General features: G+C 36.9%; 1 protein-coding gene across 6 annotated transcripts in view; it reads left to right on the top strand.

Annotated features, from left to right (window-relative positions):
• LOC148940269 (DNA cross-link repair 1A protein-like) overlaps positions 1-18,993 on the top strand; it is a 320,311-nt gene that overhangs the window by 266,451 nt on the left and 34,867 nt on the right. For all 6 annotated transcript variants that reach the window (XM_089105742.1, XM_089105740.1, XM_089105741.1 and 3 more), the window contains 2 exons: positions 1,550-1,660; positions 7,882-8,022. In XM_089105742.1, coding sequence (XP_088961868.1) covers positions 1,550-1,660; positions 7,882-8,022 — 252 coding nt within the window. The remainder of the gene's footprint in view (positions 1-1,549; positions 1,661-7,881; positions 8,023-18,993) is intronic.

Raw genomic sequence — 18,993 nt, 5'->3', positions numbered from 1 at the left:
TTTTTAATAATTTTTATTTAGGTGTTAATATTTTATATTGAATAAACAAAGGATCATCACCCAATCACCATTTGCTTGGATCTTTTAAATTTTAATACTGTCTTGTATGAAACACTAAAAATAAATTAAATTGAAGTTCTTTTTGCTAGCTTATCTTCAAGAGCCTATTTGGCAATAACATTAAGTTCCTTCTTGACTTTGTTATTTTGATAAAGTGCGTTAGTATTACCTTTCTGTAATATGGTTTTATTGTCTTCCAAAGAAGTAAACGGGATGATTATTTTATGAATAGCCAAATTGCACTTCAATATCTGATTAATACTAGAAACATTTGAATTACTCTCCAGAAATGAATTCCTTCCCTATCTCCAACTAAAACCTTGGGTACAGCCCTGAACAGTATGAAAAATCAGTCACATAAAAAATCGAAATATTAACTTAAATGTGATAAGCAGAAATACAAAAAGGAGATGCCAAGGAACAGGATAAGAAAGAAGGAAATACTAAGGGACAGGATAAGAAAGAAGGAGATGCCAAGGGACAGGATAAGAAAGCCAGAGAGGGAGAAGACGAGAAAGAGAGGGAGAGTAAAATTCTTTAGAGAGATACAGATACTATTGCTTCTGATAATGTTGCTTCACACAATATTCAGTTCAGTAGTCTTTAAGCTAAATGTACTGAAACACTTTGTCTCAATCACGGCAGGTTCTCCCCCAAGCTTCATATGCTGTAAATACGCCTCAGCAAGTGTGAATGGTAGATACGGATCCAGTAGAGGATTTTTTTTCTCTCTAGCTTATTTTTGAAAAGTGGATTAGATAGCCCATTCGCTTTCATTTGATTTGCAGAGCAGGACCGTATCCAGGATTTTTTTTTCATAGAGGGTTACAGTATTTTTAGAGGGGGGAGGGGGCACTGAAACCTTTAAAAAGGCATCACAAATCTGTTTATTTGTATTTTGTTACGTTTTTACGAGTCGGACAAACATTGTGGAGGGGTTCAACCTCCCCCCCCCCCTGGATACGGTCTTGTTGTGGAGATAGAGAAAGAAAAGACTCTCACCATATATTTGCTCATTAAATTTCTATCTAACATGCAAGACACGGCTAAATTTATATGAAATTGTTGCGAAATAATTTTATCTTTTGCCACCCTAAAATAGTGGCTGTGCTGTGTGGTCTTTAAAGCTTAAAAACTTCTTGCCTTGCCGCTGAATGTGTGAAAAAAAAGGAGATTTTTCATTTTGATGTTTTTGCAGAGTAGGACCGTATTCAGGATTTTTTTTTGTTCATGGAGGGTTATAAACGCACAGTTACTTTAATGGAGTTCCAAGCCCCCTCTGGCCAAGACTGGCCCCGCCTCTGGGGCTGTCTTGGTTCTATTGAAATGTTTGAAGTAGAATATCTTGTTTCCAAACATTTTGACAATGTTTGGAGTAGAATATCCGAAATCAATTTATTTTAGCCCTACAACGCAATTTTGAAAATATTCTGGTCCCACTCTCTAGAGACCTTCCAACTGTATTTTTTTTTCATTTTGATGTTTTTAGGTGGCTCTGTCAACACCTCAAAAACTGCTTGGAGTTCTCTCATGGCAAAAATGCAAGAGAGCCAGAGAAAGGAGAAGCGACTACCTTGTCCTCCTTTTAAACTAGTTAAAGGTTAGTTTTTTTAGTCGGATTTTTGCACTGTAACTTATTATATCTCATAAATAAGGTCAAAGAGACATTGAGTGCTTGACATATTGTCACCCTTTGCCCAAAGACCCTAAGATAACTTTCTGGGAATTAGCTGCTGTACTATTAAGATCTATTAAAATTCATCTATTAGCTGCGTATTTTATTGCTTAAAATATTTTACGGCTTTACCGGCTTTGTTACCATTAATTCGAGCTTCGGCCCTCGCAAATCTTCTACCATGCTTGCTTGCTTGTTTTTTATCATTATTATTATTATTATTACATCTTTCAGGTGTTTGTAGTCTACACAGTAGGGTTGGGTGACTTGACGCCAAAAGTAAAAAATAGAACTGATTATACCTAGTTGCCTAGCTATGCCTTCTAGAGTTCCACAATAGTTTAAATTAAAGGTCAGGTTCTGGGCTATTAAATTAGCATATTAAACGAAGTTTTGAAAAGATGGGGATGCAAGAACAAGAACTGATTTTTTTTTTTTTTTTAATGTTGAATTTCACATGTTGATTTAAGTGACATGTAAAGCCCAGACTATTACTTCTACAGGCCAAAACATATTTGTATTTATTTATTAGGGAACATAAAACTATCAAGTCTTTCACTTTATCTGATAAGCTGGTAATTATTGAAGTATATCCGACCACTGTTTCATGTTGTAGGGGGTGACTTGAAAGTACTAATAGCTATGAGTGACCCCATACATTTGAAGTGACCAGAAGTAAAGGACTGTGGGTGGTATCACGAGTCAGAAATCACTGAACCACCAACTTCAATAAATGCCTAAGGTGGCTTATTGTGTTCCCGAGATACGGGAAGTGCGTCTTGCAGGAGCAGAACAAGTATAAGGTCAAAAAATATCTGCTACCGTGTCTGTAAATAGTTTACATATAACATTTATTTAAGTGAATCAACTTACTAGTGCTACTTACAAGGATTTATGATATTTTTCCGTTTCTGCAGAAACACAAAAATGGACTGTTTTAAAAGCAGCAATCAATGAGAAATTTTGTGATGCTGGGATTTTCCCCAAAAAGTTAAAACATTTTTTTTTATTTTTCTTCTAAGTACAGTAGCCACCTGTTTTATTTTTTTTAAATTAATTTTTTCAATATTTCAGGAAATTTTGTGTTTTGTTTAAATATTTTGCTTTAACTTGGTGAAATTTTGCCATAAAATAGCTTACAATTTGTAGAATCTATTACATTTAAGATGTGGTTTCATACGACCCCCATGACGTGATTCAGGGAAATTTAGCATAGGAATAGCATTGAAATATATTAGCTGGTTTCAAGTGAACCCTCTCTATGGGGTGACTTGACACCGCATATTTTTTTTTTTGCCCCTTGAAGTTGAATTTTAAAAAAGAAGATATTTTCGAATTTTTGTAGCCAAGGTTGTCATCAGCAGCACAGTAGCGCTGCCTAAAGAAAGAGCGATATGGGCACAATGTATTATCTTTGTTTTTTTAGACTAGGGCACTTCGTATGGAAGGAGTTGTCGTAGAAACTTCAAAAGGGCATTGCTCAATTGAAAATTGCAGGTTCTAGTGCCCTTTTTCACAGTTGAAAGTGATTGGAGGGCAATCAGTCTTCCCCCTTGCCAATTATTTACCTAAATACATCTAATCAAAATTTAAAGATAGTTACTTTAATCAGAGTAGTTGAAAGGTCCAGTTATTATGTCTTTAAAGATTATAAGCCCCTACAGCCCTCAGGGCAAGGATTGTAGTTATGCTCTGGAGGTATATAAGATTTTTATAGAAAGGGTGGTCGTATGAACTTCTAAGGGGTTCATTAGATTTGAAATCAGAATTCTAGTGTCCTTTTTAATCGTCGAAAGTGATTGGAGGGCAACCAGCCCCCATGCCCACTCCCGTTTTCCCAAGTATATCGAATCAAATTTTGAGATAGCTAATTTGTTCAACGTAGTTGAAAGGTCTCACAGTTATGTCTTTGAAGATTGACCCCCCCCCCCCAGGGCTCTCAGGGCAAGGGTTGTAAGTTATGCCCCAAATTTTATGGAAAGGGTGATTGTATAAACTTCGGAGGGGGCTCATCCGATTAGAAATCAGAAGTTCTAGTGCCATTTTCAATTGTCGAAAGTCGATGGAGGGCAACCAACCCCCTTCACGCCTATCATTTCCTCAAATACATCCAAACAAAATTCTTAGATAGCCAGTTGGTTGAGAATATTTGAAAGGTCCAGTAATTATGTCTTTGGGGATGACACCCCCCCCCTCCACCTCACGGCCCTCAGTACAAGAGCTATAAGCTGTATTAGTTGGGCATTGTTAATATTTAAGGTTATTCTGGAAGTGGTCACATAGACTTCGGAGAAGGCTCATTCAGTGTAAATCCAAAATCCTAGCTTTCTTTTTAAAATTTCAGAGTGATCAGACGGCCACCATTCCCTCCACACGCCCTTTTTTCCCCCAAACGCTTTCGAATTTTTTTCTGAAATATCCATATGCAAGTATAGAATTCGGATGTGGCTCATTCAATCGGAAGTGAGAATCCTAGTGTCCTTTTTAAAAGTCATACGTGATAGGGGGACAACTAGCCCCCCCCCGTCCTCTTTTCTCCAAATGCATCCGATAGAAATTTTGAGATATTCATTTTGTGCAAAATAGTCTAAAAATGATATAACAAGGCTTTCGGGGTTGAAAAAAAAACACCTCAGAACCTGGGGGTGAGGGTTGTAAGTTATACCCCGAAGGCATATAAGGCTTTTATGGAAGGCGTGGTCGTATAAGCTTTATAGGAGGCTTATTTAATTGGAAATTGAAAGTTCTAATTCGCTTTTCAGAGTCGAAAGTGATAAGGGGCAATTAGCCCCCCACCACCTGACGGCCTCTTTTATCCAAACGTATCTATTCGAAATTTTGAGATAGCTATTCTGTTAAATATAGTCCAAATAACATGTAACAAAGACTCCATAGTTGAGACAACCCATCAGAGCTCTGGGGGAAGGGTTTTAAGGTATGCCCTGGGGTCATATAAGGTTTTTACCATATGGAATGGGTGGTCGTATAAACTTTGGATAGGGCTCAGTTGATTGGAAATTGGAACTTATAGTGCTCTTTTTAAGAGTTAAAAGTGAATTGAGGGCAACCATTACCTCCCACCTTCCTCCCCCACACACATAATTTTCCAAAATAAACATCCAGTCAAAATTTCCACATCTATTATAAAATAGACATCTATTTTCTTCAGCAGTGACGATCCAGTAACTATGCCTTTGGGGATGTCAATCTCGTCAAAGCCCCCAGGGCAAGGGCTTTAAGTTGGGAAATTCCTTCACTGCTTACATATAGTATATGTTATTGAGAAAGGTATGCATGTTTGACCTTTACTTTTCAAAAAGACAAAGGGCATTCAGGTGAGTCTTTCAGAAAATATCATTAAAAGTTTTCAAGGGGCTAATTTGATTAAAAATGAAAAGCTCTAGTGTTGTTTTTAAGAAAAATAAATTGGAGGGCAAGCAACCCTCCTCCCAAGCGCATTCATTTTCCAAACACATCCAGTCAAAAATTTTAGACAGCCATTTTGTTCAGCATAGTAGTGCGGTTCAGCCACTATGTCGCTAGGGATATTGGGTATGTCAATTCCCCGCAATTATGCAATTTGCCCATTATACTTTAAAACGGAATTTTGCTTTAAAACTAAATCAAAAGTCGCTGATTCAAAGCTGAATTAGTTTTTTGACTAGATCAAAACTTTTGGGGCTACTACTATTACTATTTCTGCTCTTAAAATTTAAATAAATCAAAAGTGTAAATATATCCAACTTGCCGAAGAGCATAGATAGAATTGTTTGGAATGACATCAAGTTTTATTTTTCAGGTCAACTTGAGGAGGTATAAAATTAAACTAAACAATGCTATTTGTGTCAGGATTAAAAATTGTTGAAAAGGGGTCTCCAATATAAAATCTTATTATTTTTCCCATGAAAAAGACTATTTCAATAAAAAACGAACACAAATTAGTTTAAAAAGTTTTTCCACAAAGCTAGTTTTTCAAAAAATAATAAAGAACCAAAAATGAGCAGAAATAAAGTCAAATAATCTCAAACAAGGAAAAATTGACATGAGTATGGCTGAAAACCCTCATGCCTTATCAAGATCAGAACATAATTTGCATTTTACTGAAAAAAAAAATATATTTTAAATGTTTTCACTTTTTTTACTTTAAAAAATGAAAAAAATATTAAAACTGTAAGGAATAAATATCTGTATATTTATATTAAATTGACAATTCACGGTCTTTTTTCAGTAAAGGGCAAAGTATATTCTGGTTCTGAGAAGGCATGGGGGTTGTCAGCCCTACTCATGTTAATTTCTACCATCAATTAATAAATGAAACTAAAAAAGAACAGATTTATAAAAAACGACCAAGTCAAACTCAAAACGTACAAAAATTAACTTGAGTAGAGCTGACAATCAATCCCCCTGCCTTCTCTAGACTAGAACATAATTCGCACTTCACTGAAAACAAAATATATTCTAAATGTTTTCACCTTTTTTTACTTTAATAAAAGAAAAAACATTAAAACTTTAAGGAATTAATGTCTATATATTTATATTAAACAGTCTTTTTTTTCAGTAAAAAGCAAATTATGTTCTGGTCATGAGAAGGCATGTGGGTTGTCAGCCCTACTCGTGTTAATTTCTACCATCAATTAATAAATGAAACTAAAAACGGAACATATTTATAACAAACGAACAAGTCAAACTCAAAACGTACAAAAATTAACATGAGTAGGGCTGACAATCAATCCCCCTGCCTTCTCTAGACTAGAACATAATTCGCACTTCACTGAAAACAAAATATATTCTAAATGTTTTCACCTTTTTTTACTTTAATAAAAGAAAAAACATTAAAACTTTAAGGAATTAATGTCTTATATATTTATATTAAACAGTCTTTTTTTTTCAGTAAAATGCGAATTATGTTTTGGTCATGAGAAGGCATGTGGGTTGTCAGCCCTACTCGTGTTAGTTTCTACCATCAATTAATAAATGAAACTAAAAACGAACAGAAATTAGAATAAACGACCAAGTCAAACTCAAAACGAGTAAAAATTAACATAAGTAGGGCTGACAACCCCCCTGCCTTCTCTAGACTAGAATATAATTTGCACTTTATTGAAAACAAAATATATTTTAAATTTTTCACTTTTTTTACTTTAATAAAAGAAAAAAACATTAAAATTTAAGGAATAAATGTCTGTATATTTATATTAAACTGACAATCCGGGGCCATTTATTTTCAGTAAAGTGCAAATTATGTTCTGGCCTTGAGAAGGCATGGGGGTTGTCAGTCCTACTCATGTTATTTTTCGGTTAGAATGCTGAAGATGTAGAATCGTCATTATCCTTATTACACTGATTAAGATGGTGTTAAGTGCTGTGATGTGCTGTGATGCGTTGTGATATGTGATATGCTGTGAGGTGTGTAAGATGAGATCTTTATTTCAAAAATCACCATCGTAACCTGAAAACAGCTGAATTCGTATTTTAGATAAAAAAATAGGATAAAATATTAAACAAGATTTAAAAACGCCAATACATTTAAAATTGGCAAAAGAATGCAATTAATACCTCGTTCGACGAAAAAAAATACAAAGAAAAGATATAAAAATAAACAAGAAACCAAATCAAGGTAAAAGAAATAACGAAAAATTTAAACAGACATTTCTGCAAGGACTCTGCCAATTTGTCCTCATTGCTAAAAAAAGGGACGGAAAAACAAGTTAAAAACAAAACAAAAAACTAACCTTTTGAATTAAACAGTATCTAGACAGAGAGACAACTGAAACAAAAACCCAAACGAAACAAATGTAAGACCATTCAAAATTGATTGGGCAAGAATTTTTTCCCTAGCGAGTAATGTAGCCTGTCTACTGACCTGATTTGTGTTAAAACAGTAAATTGATCTTGTTTTAAAATTGTCAATGTTTATGTTGTCAATAAAAATCCTATTGCCTTAAAATCCAAATACCAGCCCAAAAAAGTTTGAATGCCTTTTTTTTTTACTGAGTTTTCTAATATTTCTCTCTCCATCCCTGGACTTAAGACGAGCAATGGAACTTATTTGTAAAATATAAACATTCGTTGTAACACTTGTTATTGTGTGATCTTGACTGAATGCGTGAGAACTTGAAGAGTAATTCCTACTTGATTGTTTTCAGGAACTCCTTTTGCTGTAGATGCTTTTTCTTATGGTAGCTTGCCTGGTGTGACGGCTTACTTCTTGTCACATTTTCACTATGACCATTACATTGGACTCAATCGCCGGTTTTCATCGCCGATATATTGCAGCAAAATAACTGGTAAGTGGCACCGTAAATCTATTGAAGACAAAAAGTTGGCTGAGTAGGGGTTTATCCCTAAAGATTTCTGATTAATTTTAATTATCGTGGTGTGCTTGCATACCTAGTCTGTTGGCTTATCTTCTATCACATTTTTACGATAATGATCGCTTCGGACTCTATCGTCGGTGCATTGAAACAGAGTAAATGGAAAGTGTCTAGCTAAGTTTATTGAAGAAAAAAGGGAGTTGAGCAGGGATCTGTCCCTTGAGACTTCTTATTACCTTTTTTCTCGTCTCCCTACCCAACCCAGTCTGAAGGCTTATTTTCTACTTATTTTTACTATAATCCTCACTTCTGACACAGTCGGCAGATTTCTTTGTCGATACATTATAGCAGAATAAATGGAAAGTGTCCATCTTAGTTTATTTTAAGAAAAAAGGAGGTTGAGCAGGGATCTATCCCTAGAGATTTCTGGTTAGTTTTGATTATTTTGGTCTCTCTGCCCTTCCCTCTGACGGTCTCTCTGCTTTCTATTACAATCTTATCATAATCATTGCTTTGGACTCAATCATCGGCTTTCTTCGTTGATACATTGTAGCAGGATAGCCCTAAAGCGTCCAGCAAAGTATATTGAAGTAAAAGGGGACTGAACAGGGATCTATCCCTAGAGATCTCTCCTTAGCTTTAGTTATATTGGTCTCCTTTGCCCTACCCACTCTGATGGCCTAGTTTCTACTACTTTTCTACCACAGTCATTTCTTTTGACTGAATTTTCAGCTTCACCCCTGTTTTTTTTTTTTGTCCAATTTAAACTAAGAAATAACTTGCATATGTCGTTTTATTAAGTACAGGTAATAATAGCTCAATTATATATTTCATATGTATAGTTTGAACAAAACTATTTTTTTGTCAAGGGGTGCTGTTCTAAGAGGTGATGTTAGGTGACTAAATACTATAAACATTGACTAACTACTGTACTAGACCAACTGGAAGGAATACCAGTAGACTAAAAAAGAATTTTCACTTCAGCAATGGAAAAATATCTCAATTCATTTGTGTGTCTTAATTCACTATTGTTTGTCAAAATATCTTAATTCATTCATATATCATGGATTTGAACGGAGGAAAAGCGTCCATAGCTTTTTTTTTTAAGGCGGATTGGGGCTACAGTGAGTTCTTAGTAGTAGTAGTTATTAAACGAGCAAGTTATTAAACTTGTTATTGGTTGTTATATAGTTCAAAATGTCAGTTATTAATCTGACTTACCACCTCAGTGCCATCTATTCAAGTATTTCGCGTTCTGGGGTCTCTTATTTCAGTCTACAGACGCTTTATGAAAAATATTAGGGGGACTTGGAGGAAGAAATGATTTTTTTTCCAAAATCTATATATATATATATATATATATAAGCCACGACCTTGGAAAAATTCCTTATTTCCTCCCAGTTCCCTTAAAAGTTTCATAAACCTTCTGCTGACTGAAATTAGAGACCCCTGAGTGTGAACTACTTGAATAGATGTCATGAGATGGTAAGTCAGTGCCCTGATGGAAAAGGGAAGTGGTTTCTTTGTAAAATTGCGCTGTGCTGATAAGGCACTGGGTTAATCAAGTTTGTGTATACTGATTACTCAATTCATAAGACAACAGTCAGAGAGGGACTAATTTGAAATTTAGTCAAAGCTTTGACATTTAGACAAATAGTGTTTGACTCAACATATATTGTTGCAGTAAACTGTGCGACAAATGTTGTTCTATCCCGCTTTCTAGGACTGTAATATAATAATAATTTTATTAAACCCATCAAAAAAAGTGCATACAAAATAGTGAGAGAAATTCTATAATGAGAGAAAGGTTGAGGTGGCTAGGACACGCTCTGTGGATAACATATAATAGATTGCCAAAGACTGTCCTTGTCGGCCAACCATCTAAGACCACATAAAAAACTCACCAAGACCACGAATGGGGTAAGAAGCGGTTGTCCAAATCCAAAATTATTAAGACTTTTGAGTATAAATATCAGTATATATATGTTAAACTTTCATTCCACATTCATCTGTTTGTTCAATAATCTTGGTTGTAAAAGTGTTTATTTTTTTTATGTTATGAGAAGTAGAAATATTAAGTAAATAGAGAAAGAGGAATATAAAGCAAGGAAAAGTATTTGGCCTAGTTGGGCTTTTTGGTATTTTGATACCAATTCATCCTCTTCAGGATGAGAAGGAGGGGGTCTTTGGATTTATGTTATCAGCAAATCTTATAGGAAAACTGGCCGAATCTGAACCAGTAAGACCTTATGTCTAGTTGCACCTTTTATAGGGAATTCTGACTTCTTTGAGAGAGGGTGTGGCTAAATTCTTGTCATCACGACATCTATCAGAAGAGTTAACGGATCTAGAGGATAGGATGTAAGAGGAGCGTCCTCGCTGCGTTCTTTTGAGGTCTGTACTCAACTTGAACTCTGTGGAAGTATACCAGCCAGTCTATTCTGGTGTGTCCCACATTGTGTGGGGGATATCGTCAGAAACCAAACAATCTTGATTAGAAACAACATGTAGGCTAACAGTTGTGTCTTTCCAAGGTCTTCCAGCATGTCTGAGAACGAAAAATTGAGGTTAAATGTGGTGGGTTTTACCATGCAAATGATATAAATGTTCATCAGATCAGGGACCATCAGGTGGGAGTGTTTACTTACCAAGTGCTTAATAGGTTATCTTCTGAATATTTTAGACATTTTTTTATGTTTAATTCAGATTATCATCAGCATAGGACTAGAGGTCGTGGTAGCTTAGTCTCAGAAGTAAGGAGTACGAGTCGATCTAGTTTTGTAATTAATAAAAAAACTTTTTCCACAAAATAAGTTTTTCAAAGAAAAGTAAAGAACTCCATTAAACCAAAAATGAGCAAAAATAAAATCAAATAATCTGCCAAGCGTAAAACTACCACAAACCAGTAATGATAAATAAATAGAACCCAAAACGAACAGAAATTACAATAAATTACAGAGTCAAATTCAAAACGAGCATAAACTAACATGAGTAGGGCTCAAAACCCCTATGCATTCCCAAGGCCAGAACATAATTTGCACTTTACTGAAAAAATATAAATGTTTTTTCTTTTATAGCTTTAATAAATCAAGTAATATTAAAATTTTGATTACTAAATATCAGTATATGTATATTAAACTGACAATGCACATTCATTTGTATTTTTTTCAGTAAAGTGCAAATTATTTTCTGGCCTTGGGAAGGCATAGGCAGAAAATAATCTGCACTTTATTTAAAAAATATAAATGTTTTTTCTTTTATATCTTAAATAAATCAAATAATATTAATATTTTTATTACTAAATATCAGTATATGTATATTAAACTGATAATGCACATTCATTTGTATTTTTTCAGTAAAGTGCAAATTATTTTCTCGCCTTGGGAAGGCATAGGGTTACTCATATTAATTTCTGCTTGGTTTGAGTTTGACTCGGTTATCTATTGTACTTTCTGTTCGTTTTGGGTTTCATTTATTTATCGATGCTTATTTGTGGTAGTTTTACGCTTGGTAGATTATTTGATTTTATTTTTGCTCATTTTTGGTTTAATGGAGTTCTTTACTTTTCTTTGAAAAACTTATTTTGTGGAAAAAGTTTTTTAATTAATTACTGTTCGTTCTATATTGACATAGTCTTTTTAGGGAAAAAGAAAATAATAGTTTAAATCTTTTCGTTTTTTTAAAGACTATAGTTTGGCCTGCTATTTGTATGCTGGAGAAAAATTTCCAGCAATTTTTAACAACATACACCCTTTTAAAAATCTGGACACAAATAGTAGTGTTTAATTTAGTTTCATACCTCCTCTAGTTGACCTGAAATAGAAAACTTGATACCATTCGCAAAAAAAGAAAATCTGTTTTGACTTGGATAAACTTACGCTGTTTTGATTTGTTAAATTTTAAGCGCAGAAGTAGCCCCGAAAGTTATACTAGGATAAACTTACGCTGTTTTGATTTGTTAAATTTTAAGCGCAGAAGTAGCCCCGAAAGTTTGAACGTAATACCCTCAGTCGTTATTGGGATACTACTGAGATGCCTTATTGGGAAATAGCATTAACACAGTGCATTTTGTTTTAGTCTTAAGGCAACATTTAGTTTTTAAACATAATGGGAAAATGTAAGGGTGGGCGTGGGATGGGACTAGTTGCCCTCCAATCACTTTCTACTATTGAAAAGACAAATGAAACTCAGAGAGGAAAGAAACTAACAAAATGAAAAATAAAATCAAAAAGGGTGAAAAAACGAGGATTTTGTCAGCCAGTGGTGAACCATGAAGAAGAAGAAATAAGCAAATATTTCGACAAGGACCTCCTCCAAGTCGTCCTCAGTGCTAAACAAAAAAGAAGAAAAAGAAGAAAAAAAACAAACGAAAATCTAACCTTTCGAAGTTTACCCGACTGTTAAATGTAAATTAAACTGTCGTAAATTGGGCTTAATGAAATATCTCCAGTATCTCTATTTATTGCTAAATTTTTGTTCATGTATTTTTACATATCATATATTGAGATAAAATCATATCATATCATATATTGAGTTAAAAAAAAAATACATGAACCCAAATTTAGCAATAAATAGAGATACTGGAGATATTTCATTAAGCCCAATTTACGACAGTTTAATTTTGAAGGACTCAATCAATATTTTCACCCGGTATAACTTAAAAGAACCTATTTGCATATCTAAAGAAGACCGAAACTGTAGACCAGCTAAAACTATTGCAAGGCAAAGAATTCTTGCTCAATCACCTTGGTCAATTCTTTTTCATTGATTCCTGCCTGGTTTTTATTTAGTGTCTGTTCTGTCTTTGTCGGGTAAACTTCGAAAGGTTAGATTTTTGCTTTTTTTTTTCTTTCTTTTTCTTCTTTTTTGTTTAGCACTGAGGACGACTTGGCGGAGGTCCTTGTCGAAATATTTGCTTATTTCTTCTTCTTCATGGTTCGCCACTGGCTGACAAAATCCTCGTTTTTTCACCCTTTTTGATTTTATTTTTCACTTTGTTAGTTTCTTTCCTCTCTGAGTTTCATTTGTCATGTATAGCTAGTGTGGTTTAAGAATGTATTTACTATTGAAAAGGGCATTAGCCCTTTCTATTTTCAATTGAATGAGCCCTTTTCGAAGTTCCTACGACAACTCCTTCGATACAAAGTGCCCTGGTTAAAAAAAAACAAAACAAAAAACAAAAATAAAAATAATACTTAGTACCCACATCAATCTTTACCGTAAAATGTCAAGCCTTCCAGTCACTTTTGACTATTAAAAAGGGCCCTAGCCCTTTCAATTTCCAATCGAATGAGCCCTTTTTGAGTTTCTCCGACAATGCTCTCTATAAACACCTTATATGCCCCCAGGGAATGAATTATAACCCTTGCCCTGAGGGCTGTGAGCGGGTCCTCATCCTCAAAGAGCTAATTTCCAGAACTTTTAAGTACGTTAAACAAAACGGCTATCTCGAAATTTTGATTGGATGTGTTTGGGGAAATGGTGGGCGTGAGAGGGGCGTTAGTTGCTCTCTATTCACTTTTAACTATTAAAAAAGGCACTAGCCATTTCAATTTCCAATCGAATCAGCCCTTTTGAAGTTTTTACGACAACCCTTTCAATAAAAAACCTTAAATGCTCCCAGGGCATAACTTTCAACCTTTGTCCTGAGGGCTGTGGGGGTTGTCATCCTCAAAGACCTAATTTCCAGAACTTTTGATTGGATTTGTTTGGGGACATGGTGGGGGTGAGAGGGGGGTTAGTTGCCCTCTAATCACTTTCGACTATTAAAAAGGGCACTAGTCCTTTCAATTTCCAATTGAATGAGCCCTTTTGAAGTTTCTACGACAACGCTTTCTATAAAAAAAACCTTATATGCCCCAGGGCATAACTTACAACCCTTGCCCTGAGGGCTGTGAAGGGGCTGCCATCCTCAAACACTTAATTTCCGGACCTTTCAACTACGTTGAACAAAATGGTTATCTCAAAATTTTGATTGGATTTGTTTGGCGAAATGGTTGGCGTAAGAGTGGGGTTACTTGCCCTCCAATCACTTTCGACTATTAAAAAGGGCACTACCCTTTCAATTTCCAGTCGAATGAGCCTTTTTTGAAGTTTCTGCGACAGCGCTTTCTATAAAAACCTTATATGCCCCAGGGCGGTGTGCGTGTAACTGAACCCCCGTGTAACTGAACCCCAAGCAACTGAACCCCTGTAACTGAACCCCCGTGCAAATGAACCCCCGTGCAACTGAACCACCGTATAACTGAACCACCGTGCAATTGAACCACCGTGCAACTGAACCCCATTTAACTAAATTCTCGTGTAATTAAACCACCGTGCAACTCAAACCCATTTAACTGAACCCCCATGTAACTAAACCCCCGTGTAACTGAACCACCGTACAACTGAACCACCGTGCAACTGAACCCCCGTGTATCTGAACCACCGTGCAACTGAGCCCTCGTGTAACTGAACCCTCATGCAACTCAGCCATCGTACTTACATTGGGTAAAATACAATAGGTTTATGAACCATAGTTCTTTAACTATGGTATAATTATTTAAAATTTAAACTGTTTTAAATAAAATGGCCGTCCCAAAATTTAGATCGGATGTATTTGGGGGAAAAATAGGTTGGGGTGGAAGCCCTCCGATCACTTTTAACTCTGAAAAGTGCACTGGGTATTTTGATTTCCAATCGAATGAGCCCTCCCCCCCCCCCAAAAAAAAAAAAATCATACAAAATGTTTTCTACAAAAACCTTATGTGTTAGCATTGAGCAATTAGCTTAACTTACAGCGCTTGCCCCAGATGCTGCTGGTGGGGTTGTTAACCCCAAAGGCATGATTATTTGATCTTCAGACTGTTTTGAACAAAATGTTTATTTTTATTTTGATCGGATGTATTTGGGGGGGGATGTCGGTTAAGAGGGAAAGGCTGATTGTCCTGTGATTACCTTTGATTCTTTGAAATTGAACTTGAACTTTCAATTTCCAATCGAATGAGCCTCCTTTAAAGTTTTTACGATCATCCCTTCTATAAAAACCTTAAATCTTAACAATTGGTAACTTGCAATTACATACAGATTGCTGATACAGGTGTATCAGCAATTTTTTTTGGAACAGCTTATCGTATCAAGATGAAACTTCTGGGGCATCTACTTGCTACTACTGCTATTAATACTGCTACTACTACTACTAATTCAACACTGTTATTACTTCTACGGCTCCTACTACGACCTCTGCTACTATTAAACTAGCACTATTAAGGCTACGCACATCAAGTTGAAAATTTGACAGAATGAGGTATTTGAGGTGGAACTTGAACTAGATCAAAAGACACTCTGTGCATGCAGGTTTTAAAAATGGCATATCTCAAAAAGGGATTTACGTATTAAGTTGGAACTTTCAGAGAGTGCTTAAAGGGAAAGTAAATTCACCAAAAGGAAATTTGTGCAAGCTCAGGCCTGGGTTTACTATTAGGTCCCTAGGCCTGGACCTAGAAGCGCATAATTCTAGCGGGAGCAATAAATTACCACTGAGTAATTTTTTCCTGGCAAAAACTGGGCTGATGTGATTTATCGTCACCAGGCGCACTTTGCCGCAACGCTGCCTATTCTCAGAAAAGTGACTTTAAAACAACACAGGAATTCCATGGTCACTTATAAACTGTCAGATGTCTCCCGAGAATGGTAGCTGAGAGTTCGGTATTACCCCTCTCTTTCATCACTTTTCGCTCATCAGTTGCGTTCTGTTAACACACAGTTACATGGTTACACACAGTTACAGTTACATGGGGGTTCAGTTACAAGGGGGTTTAGTTAAATGGGGTTGAGTTGCACGAGGGTTTGGTTAAAAGGGGTTCAGTTGCATGAGGGTTCAGTAGCATGAGGGTTCAGTTGCACGGTGGTTCAGTTGCACGGGGGTTCGGTTATACGGGGTTTAGTTGCACGGGGGTTCAGTTACACGGGGGTTGAGTTGCACGGGGCCTGAGCTGTACGAGGGTTCAGTTGCTTGAGGGTTCAGTAGCACGGGGGGTTCAGTTGTACGGTGGTTCTGTTACAGGGGTTCAGTTGTTTGGGGTCCAGTTACACTGGAACCCCTCTGGGCATAACTCAGAACCCTTTGCCCTGAGAGCTGTGAGGGGGTTGTCATCCTCAAACACATAATTTCCGGACATTTCAACTACGTTGATCAAAATGGTTATCTCAAAAGTTTGATTGGATGGGTTTGGGGAAATGGTGGGCGGGAGAGGGGGGTTTCTTGTCCCCCAATCACTTTCGACTATTAAAAAGGGTACTAGCCGTTTCAATTTCCAATCGAATGATTTCTTTTTGAATTATCTACGACAAAGCTTTCTATAAAAAAAAAACTCATATGCCCCCAGGGCCTAACTTAAAATCCTTTCCCTGAGAGCTTTGGGGGGAATGTTATCCTCAAAAACATAATTTCCGGATTTTTAACTACGTCGAACACAATGGCTATCTGAAAATTTTTATTGGATGTGATTGGGGAAATGGTGGGTGTGAGAGGGGTTTTAGTTATCCTGCTATCGCTTTCGACTATTAAAAAGGGCACAAGCCCTTCGAATTTCTAATCGAAGGAGCCCTTTTTAAAGTTTCTGCAACATCACTATCTATAAAATACTTATATGCCCCCAGGGCATAAATTACAACCCTTACCCCTAGGGCTTAAGGGGGTTCTCATACTCAAAGACCTAACTTCTAAAACTTTTATCTGCATTGAACAAAATGGCTATGTAAAAACTTCAATTGAATGTGTTTTGGGAAAAGGTGGGTGTGAGAGGGGGTTTAGTTCCCCTCAAATTTCTTTCGACAATTTAAAAGGGCACTAGCCTTCTCAATTCCCAATTGAATGAGCCGTCTTTGAAGTTTCTACGACAAAGCTTTCAATAAAGACCTTGTATACCCCCAGGGCATTACTTACAAACTTTACCCTGAGGGCTATGGGGTGAGTGTCATCCTCAAAGATATAATTTCCAGACCTTTCAACTACTTTGAACAAAATGGCTATCTCAACATTTTGACTGGATGTGTTTAGATAAATGATGGGCGTAGAAGGGGTGTTTGTTGCCTTCCAATCACTATCGACTATTAAAAAGGGCACTAGCTATTTTAATTTTCAATCAAATGAGCCCTTTTTGAAGTTTCTACGATAACTCTTTCTATAAAAACCTTATATGCCCCCAGGGCATAACTTACAACCCTGGTTCAGTTGCTCGGGGGTTCGGTTATACGGGGATTTAGTTGCACGGGAGGTCAGTTACACGGGGGTTGAGCTGCACGAGGGTTCAGTTAAAGGGGGTTCAGTTGCTTGAGGGTTCAGGAGCACGGGGGGTTCAGTTGCACGGGGGGTCTGTTGTACGGTGGTTCAGTTACAGGGGTTCAGTTGTTTGGGGTCCAGTTACACTGGAACCCCTCTGGGCATAACTCACAACCCTTGCCCTGAGAGCTGTGAAGGGGTTGTCATCCTCAAACACATAATTTCCGGACATTTCAACTACGTTGAACAAAATGGTTATCTCAAAAGTTTGATTGGATGGGTTTGGGGAAATGGTGGGCGGGAGAGGGGGGCTTCTTGTCCTCCAATCACTTTCGACAACTAAAAAGGGCACCTGCCGTTTCAATTTCCAATCGAATGATTCCTTTTTGAAGTTTCTACGACTACGCTTTCTATGAAAAAAAACCTCATATGCGCCTAGGGCATAACTTACAACCCTTACCCTGAGAGCTTTGGGGGGGGACGGTTATCCTCAAATACCTAATTTCCGGATTTTTTAACTACGTCGAACACAATGGCTATCTCAAAATTTTTATTGGGTGTGATTGGGGAAATGGTGGGTGTGAGAGGGGTGTTAGTTATCCTGCTATCGCTTTCGACTATTAAAAAGGGCACAAGCCCTTCGAATTTCCAATCGAAGGAGCCCTTTTTAAAGTTTCTGCAACATCACTATCTATAAAAACCTTATATGCCCCCAGGGCATAAATTACAACCCTTGTCCCGAGGGCTCTGAGGGGTTTATCATACTCAAAGACCTAACTTCTAAAACTTTTAACTGCATTGAACAAAATGGCTATCTAAAAATGTTGATTGGATGTGTTTAGGGGAAAGGTGGGTGTGAGAGGGGGGTTAGTTCCCCTCAAATTTCTTTCGACTATTTAAAAGGGCACTAGCCTTTTGAATTTCCAATTGAATGAGCTCTTTTTCAAGTTTCTACGACAAAGCTTTCAATAAAAACCTTATTTGCCCTCAGGGCATAACTTACAAGCCTTACCCTGAGGGCTATGGAGGGAATGTCATCCTCAAAGATATAATTTCCGGACCTTTCAACTACTTTGAACAAAATGGATATCTCAAAATTTTGACTGGATGTGTTTGGATAAATGGTGGGTGTAGAAGGGGTGTTTGTTGCCTTCCAATCACTATCGACTATTAAAAAGGGCACTAGCCATTTTGATTTTCAATCAAATGAGCCCTTTTTGAAGTTTCTACGATAACTCTTTCTATAAAAACCTTATATGCCCCCAGGGCATAACTTACAACCCTGGTTCAGTTGCACGGGGGTTCGGTTATACCGGGGTTTAGTTGCACGGGGGTTCAATTACACGGGGGTTGAGTTGCACGGGGGCTGAGCTGCACGAGGGTTCAGTTAAAGGGGTTCAGTTGCTTGAGGGTTCAGTAGAACGGGGGGTTCAGTTGCACGGGGGTTTGGTTATACCGGGGTTCAGTTGTACGGTGGTTCAGTTACAGGGGTTCAGTTGCTTGGGGTCCAGTTACACTGGAACCCCTCTGGGCATAACTCAGAATCCTTGCCCTGAGAGCTGTGAAGGGGTTGTCATCCTCAAACACATAATTTCCGGACCTTTCAACTACGTTGAACAAAATGGTTATCTCAAAAGTTTGATTGGATGGGTTTGGGGAAATGGTGGCGGGAGAGGGGGGTT

Source organism: Artemia sp. Qi Xiang Cuo, chromosome 20 (assembly GCF_049724085.1).
Source record: "Artemia sp. Qi Xiang Cuo chromosome 20, ASM4972408v1, whole genome shotgun sequence".
NCBI lineage: Eukaryota > Metazoa > Arthropoda > Branchiopoda > Anostraca > Artemiidae > Artemia > Artemia sp. Qi Xiang Cuo.
The sequence above is the reverse complement of the archived record's forward strand: the minus strand, read 5'-3'. Positions and strand labels throughout refer to the sequence as shown.